Source organism: Daldinia childiae (genome assembly GCF_008694065.1).
Source record: "Daldinia childiae strain JS-1345 chromosome Unknown Scaffold11, whole genome shotgun sequence".
NCBI lineage: Eukaryota > Fungi > Ascomycota > Sordariomycetes > Xylariales > Hypoxylaceae > Daldinia > Daldinia childiae.
Window position 1 is genome coordinate 877,622 of NW_022984652.1, and position 7,000 is coordinate 884,621.

A 7,000-nucleotide genomic window follows, 5' to 3' on the forward strand; every position below is an offset into this window, starting at 1 on the left:
AATTTTACTTCTGCACTTGATACGCCTGCGGGGTAGTCGAACTTAACTAAGGTATAGGTACCTACCTGTACTACCTACTATACTAGGGTTTCGCGTACGAACATGTATAGTTGCGTAGTGTAACTATATTGTAATCAGCTAAGCCTTACGATAGCTCCTCTTTGTATTGCACATGCCCGGATAAGAAAAAAAAAGCTCTAACTTTCATCCAAGTTACAGACAACATTTACATACGTTATCTTTATCGGCCATGTTCTTGTTTCAAAATATTTAATCTTGTATTACATATATGTTGCCTAAAGCATCGCGGTTACCTCCTAGGGTGTCGGCGGGAGCGCAGTAATAGATTCGCATACGTACTCTTTCCTTTCCCATCACTTTTCGTTACTACCATCATCTTCCATAACTCCGGATTTCTATGTAATTTTCTATGATTTACTAGTCATAGCATAACGTGCTTTCCTTAAGATGGCGACAACAGGTGAACCGACGGAGGAGTCTATTACTCTATTTTGTGACATCACAGACCTTCCCCGAAACGAGGCCATTACCCGCTTAAAGGTACTTTACAATCACCTCACATTTCACCATTTCATATCCTTTACTAGCAGCGCTGTATCTTGATATTAACTTCATGAATCTTTTCTATTTAGGCAAATAATAATGACCTCCAACGCGCGACCGAAGAGTATTTCGAAGATCCCGACAGTCAGAAGGTACTTCATTACCTTTTCCTACCCTCGTAGCTCTGTCGATATATATAACCTCTAGTCTCTTACACTAAGTTCTCTATAGTACAAGTGGGATGAATCACAGTTTAGCATGGATCGCCATGGCGAAGCGACTGGTTCGGGGATATGTGCGGTATTCATTTGCCTCGTAGCCAGGTTCGTTACTAAACTCTTGTCGCAGCTTTCAATATCCAGGGTCCAGATGAGCTTGCGCCTACTAGCTATCAGAATAATACGGCTCCGACCAGACCCCCTTCGCGAGCTAATAACACATCCTCTTTTGGTATTGCTATACAACAGCTTTATGCCTATCAGATAATAATACTAACCCATACTTGCCAGGTGCACCAGCCAACGCTGCCGAAGAAGATGCAAATTTAGAACGGGCCTTAGCCGAATCTGCCGCCGAGTCGGGAATTCAACGCCAAGAAGCTGGTATTATTGACAACGAAACGAACCTAAAATATTTTGGTCCTGCAAACCGACCGGAATATGATACTGAACAGTGGGCTATGGTTCCTACTAAAACGAGTATCGATGCCGTGAAAGCCGATCCTACCCCGTCCCATAGGAAGCGCGACCCCGAAGCTCCTACATTTCTTAGACAGACCAAGGATCACAGGGTCGGTTTCATTTTATCGATTTACCATAAGATCCCGGCTGTCAGAAACATTCTACTTCAGTGCGGAAATCCAGCTAAGAACTATGGACACAACTCAGAATGGTGGAAAGGTCAGCCAATTCTTAAGCATGAACATTTGGCGGCGATGGCAAGAGGAGAGTCGATCTGGGGTGACGAGGCGCACCCGGAGTTTTCCGAGGAGCTTCACCGTCTAATGGCCTTTCTTGATAAGACGGAACGGAGTTATGGGACTGTTGACGGTCTCATCGATACTAAAGCAATTGACCCTAGCTTTGGAAGTTGGATGCCTGACGTTGAAGATAAACTCTTCGAGGCTATTAAGGAAGAGGCCCCTAGCAACCCTGCCTGCGACCTAGAACCTATGACTACCATGGGAACTGTCCTGTCTTGTGCCCCTGTACAAAGCGAAGAACTCCTACCAGAGGGCGATGCTGACAGTTGGGGCGATGAAGAACAAGATACCCCGTTTATATTCCTGGATTTGGCATTAGACCATGAACAGTACCAATGGGTGAACACATTCTACGACGCGTTGGATAACTTGCTCTGGACACATGCATTAGCACTGGACCATTCCTTCCCTGAGGATTCCAATTATGCCGTATTATCCAAGCCTGCAGAGATTATGACAATACGGCTTAATGGCACCGGTTTAGTCAAGCCCTGTGAGGTGCCGGCCGTGCTTTATGTGGATCGGTATATGAGAGATCGAAAGGATCTTGGGCTCAAGTTCCAGACCTATATGCGCCTAGCAAAAAAGAAGCTACGCTTATACGATCTGTTAGAGGCAAGTTTGGTAAGATGTCACGGTCAACATTGCCAGAAAGTGAACGGATTGGGCAATGGTCCTCATGACCTCTTCGCTTGTCTAAATGGAATCATGAAACACAGCGAAAGAATGATGCAAAGTCAAATTAGGGCTGCGCAATGGCGTTATCATTATGATCGAATGGAGGAGGGACTGGGACTCGGCCTTGGAGACCTTTACGATATTCATACATGGAGCGGGCCTTACACATTTCTCCCCGAAGAAGAAGAGAGAATGAAAAAATGGACAAGCGTTGTTGATGAGTGCAGAGAGAAACTTGAAGAGCTTAAGACGGATCTGGCGAGTAAGTTTATTCTATTTTCTTTGGAAAAGGTGGCATCTTTCTAACCTAATCACAGACCTTGTAGAGGCAAAGAAGGCATACTACGACTCCATGAGAGTGATTTCGAAGCGATTAACGTGCCAAGAACACGAAGTAGACGATGAAGAATATGTCTTCCGGTCGACCACTGCCTATCATCCAGAATACTGGAACCCCACTCATAAATACACCCTTCGCGGCGTTGCGCTTACGAATGAACTCGCATATGTATGTGTCAGACAAGGGGGCGATTCGATGGAGGTCGATGGGGGACCTGCTTCCTTGGATCAGTGGTGGAAAATAGGATATTCGTCGGGCGAAACAAACCCAATCAAAACCGAGGTACGTTAATGTTAAATACGTATTCTTCTCAAATACTCATCAAATTTCGCAGAAAGCAATACTGGAAGACGTCCTCCACGCGGCCGGGACCGAGTCTAAGTATCCTATATTCATATATGCATCTGAAGCCGCTATGGAAGCAAAGCCTCTTCCTTTGTCGGATGCTCTACGGGTATGTCACATATTCACTTTAATAGAATGGGCACTAAATATCTCTATAGATGTTCGTACGGGCCGACAATCGCTCATTTCAACAAGAGCTTGCCCAAGAGCAAAGTCCGGAACAATTACAGAATCCGGACCTCCCCGGAACCGGAATCACAGCCGAGAATTTATCTTATGTCCCTAACATAAAGACGATCAAACGAAAACATAGCATTGGTTCGTCGGTAGCAACACGCGGCAGTTCTCGCGATGACCTCGATGATGTTGATTTAATATTTGATAATCCGGATCAGTTCCCAACCTATCCAGCACTGGGTAATTACTACGAACCAGTTGCTAGCAGTAGCCCCCAGTCTAAGAAACTTGGCGGCATTGTTGAGTCACTCGCAAATTGCCGTACTAATGAAAATGAGCCGACGGGATCAGGGGGTTGGGTCACAAATGAGCAGGAACACTTCTCAGAGATGCAACCTAGCATGGAACACAGCAACATGGAGGAGATGCAAACTTTTGACTCTGACACATCTAAGCCGCCTGAGATGCAAGAGCGCACTGGAGGACCCGCGCCATTCTTAACCCGGTCCAGCCATGAGACTCAGAGCGGTCCGATCGACATGATGGACATTGACCTGGATGTAGAACATCACGAATAATTGTCACCTCATCAGTGGCTTGGCGTTATCTGGATTATAAGGTACGAGGTACGAGGTTCACGTCTATGACAAAATGTACAATGAGGCATGGGTGGGGCATAGGTATTGGAGTTATGATGAGACAGGATGTGGCGATGAATGGTTTATGGTTTATTAAATAAATAAACGGGGTTGAGCTATGCTGTCGAAATTAAGTCTTGCGTGGCGCGTATGGTATACAGCACATTGACTTCATGATACCCAAGGCCGGATAATGAATAGGCATAGGGCAAGGAATTATAAACATTTTGACTTTTCTATTAAGAGTAGTTGACGGGATGATTAAAAGATGAGATGATACTGTCTTACCATGATAAGTTAATTGATAGGTCAATAGTGTTTTTGCTGGCTTGAATGCATGTATCGTTGTATCATAAATTCTAGAACATTGTAGAATACCTACTCCAAACAACTGCTCGCTACTGGAATGGGCTAAATCTTCTAATGTGAGACAAAAAGCTCAACTGGAATGGAAGACTGACAAAGACACGATAGGGTATGTATATTTGTTTATAGAGGTCGGTTGTTGCCCATGGTCACTTAACTGCTTGTTCATAAATTTGATACTATTGTTGTCAATAATAGTTTATTATTTGCTGAGGTGGTTTGAATCGAACGATAAGCGTGGCTAGCATGCAGAAAATCAAGCTCTATGTACATACCTACACTAATTGTTTTCGCTTGCATCGCTATTACCGACATCGTAACCTAACCTACATAGTCAGGTCCCGAATCTATCCCACAGAAACCCCCGCGGACTCCACTAATTTGATCAGGTATCAGAATTATTAGAATGGTTGGATTGGGTATTTAGTAGGTCATAAAGATATATATATTGCTCCCATCGTAAGTTTATTCAATAATAATACTACCTATTCATATAATGTTACCCAGTCCCGCAAGAGTTGACAGAGGAATCAGAGAGTAAGTCAAGAGTACCTAATTGATGTAATTGGGAGGGATTCAAGTTCAAAAGGTACGTACCTACCTGCATAAGAAATCAAGCTAGTGGGTTGTTCTCATTGGTTCCAGGACTGTCGAGAGCTTAATAGAGACGTAAATGATTTTTACATAGAGCTTATGGTCACCTGATTGAGTTCAACTGGAGATTCCCTCTAAGTATTCAATACTTGAATTATTGCATTGCAACTACTACATATAATAAGTAGCATGGTACTTAAAGCTTCTTATCGTTCCCACTTATCTGTGGCCCAAAACGTCACTTATCCATCCACCTTCTCATCGCCAATTCCCGAATCTTCCACCAACCAGCCCACCACAAAGAAAACCGGCGCTATAGTACATGAAGCTGTTCAACTTGCATTGCATCCAATCTTCTTCAGTTTCAGCATTACCAAAGACAAAAAAGAAACTGATATGCTAACACACTGACACGATTTCTTGTCTTCTTTTCTTTCTTTTCTACAATATTCACAATTATCAACCTTTTCTTTACACCAATTCATTGACACCAAACGAATCCGTCGACCTCGATTCCTATTTACATACACACGAGGATTACCTTAGGTACTCAATCATTTACCTACTCAACCACAGAACCTCATTTGAATCACAGCCTACACATCATTTCCTACACCTGTTAGCAAACAACACTGTCCTATATAATCAAACAAGATGGTGAAAGAGACAAAATTATACGACCAGCTCAGCGTCAAACCAGATGCCACTCAAGATGAAATCAAGAAAGGTTATCGGTAAGCCTACCCCACTCCATCCTTTGTACACCATTCTTTCATTCTACCAAATCCGCCAAATACCACATCCCGAACACTAGATACTAAATCTCCCGCAGAAAAGCAGCCTTAAAGTGGCATCCCGACAAGAATAAAGATAACCCCGCCGCCGCTGAAAGGTTCAAAGAGTGCTCGCAAGCCTACGAGATCCTCTCCGACCCCGAAAAACGTAAGACCTATGATCAATTCGGCCTTGAATTTCTATTACGTGGCGGTGCCGCCCCGCCGCCCGGAGAGAACCCTTTCGCGGGAGCCCAAGCTGGCATGCCTGGTGGCTTCCAAGGATTTGACTTTAGTGGCGGTATGCCGGGAGGAGGCGCTCGGACGTTCCGCTTTAGCACCAATAGTAACGGAGGCAATCCCTTCAACTTCAGTGCGCCCGAAAGTATATTTGCCGAATTTATGCGCGGTAGCGGAGGAGGACTAGGCGGAGACGATGACGAACCTGATCTTAGCCAGTTCTTTGGTGGAGCCGGTATGCCTGGTGGCATGCCCCGAGCTTCAGGTGGGAGAACACGCATGCGCAATAACTTTGCCAGTAGTGATCCCTTCTCAAGCGGCGGACCGAGAGAAACTACGCCTGACGTCACAACTGTCGAGCGTGGCCTGCCACTATCTCTAGAAGAATTATTTAACGGCGTCACCAAGAAGATGAAGATCAAGCGAAAGACCTACGATGACACGGGTAAGAGGACAACTACCGACCAAGTCCTCGAAGTTCCTATTAAACCCGGCCTAAAGAAGGGCAGCAAGATCAAGTTCAAGGGCGTCGGCGACCAAGAGGAGGGTGGAAAGCAGGATCTACACTTCATTGTCGAAGAGGTAAGCCTACCATCGTACCTAAGACATGTATAAACGAATAATCTGACAGAAACTAACCTGATTGATAGAAACCACACCCTCTCTTCGTTCGTGATGGCGACGATCTGATTCACACAGTTGAGTTGGACCTGAAGGAAGCCTTAACCGGCTGGAGACGGACCGTAACGACAATTGACGGCAAGCAACTCAATGTTGAAAAAGCCGGTCCTACAGGTCCAGGCACATCAGATTCGTACCCTGGGCTCGGCATGCCCATCTCGAAGAAGCCAGGCGAGCGGGGTAATTTCATCATTAAGTACAACGTGAAATTTCCTACCAGCTTAACAGCAGCGCAGAAGCAGCAGCTTAGGGAAATACTATAGACGTCAGAGATTGCATAAAATGATATCCAAAGGAGAAGGGACCGGTGCATTTTTGTTTTTTGGCGTTGTAGGACTCAGCAAGCAGGAAAATTTGACGACTTTAACGACTACGAGGGATGAGTTGTTTTTTTCGCACGGAGGCTATCAGCTTCTCGGCCTGAACATTCGATTTCGGCGGAATTGGGCCCGAAATCGCGATGCGAGTCGAATCCTAAACTCTTCGACGATGGGAACTGATAGAGTATAAGTACATGGTTAACTTTCTTGTTCATCATGTTTTTTTTTCGGCATCGGTCCATAGGAATAATCTGGTACGGATAGGATTAACAGGTTAGGTAACTAATCGATTGCATACTTTA

At 44.8% G+C, this 7,000-nt stretch overlaps 2 protein-coding genes across 2 annotated transcripts; both read left to right on the forward strand.

The window, feature by feature from the left end:
• Positions 1-468: 468 nt before the first annotated feature.
• On the forward strand, positions 469-3,664 carry GL218_08236 (uncharacterized protein; the record flags this gene model as incomplete). The annotated part of the gene is made up of 8 exons (XM_033585033.1): positions 469-561; positions 654-716; positions 796-887; positions 953-1,014; positions 1,074-2,486; positions 2,542-2,846; positions 2,899-3,018; positions 3,068-3,664. 8 exons carry the CDS (start codon positions 469-471, stop codon positions 3,662-3,664), a joined length of 2,745 nt encoding a protein of 914 aa, XP_033441075.1.
• A 1,674-nt stretch (positions 3,665-5,338) lies between these two features.
• Positions 5,339-6,641, forward strand: GL218_08237 (DnaJ like protein subfamily B member 4; the record flags this gene model as incomplete). Its single annotated transcript, XM_033585034.1, has 3 exons — positions 5,339-5,418; positions 5,517-6,279; positions 6,348-6,641. The coding sequence occupies 3 exons, from the start codon at positions 5,339-5,341 to the stop codon at positions 6,639-6,641; spliced, it is 1,137 nt and encodes a 378-aa protein (XP_033441074.1).
• Positions 6,642-7,000: the final 359 nt, after the last annotated feature.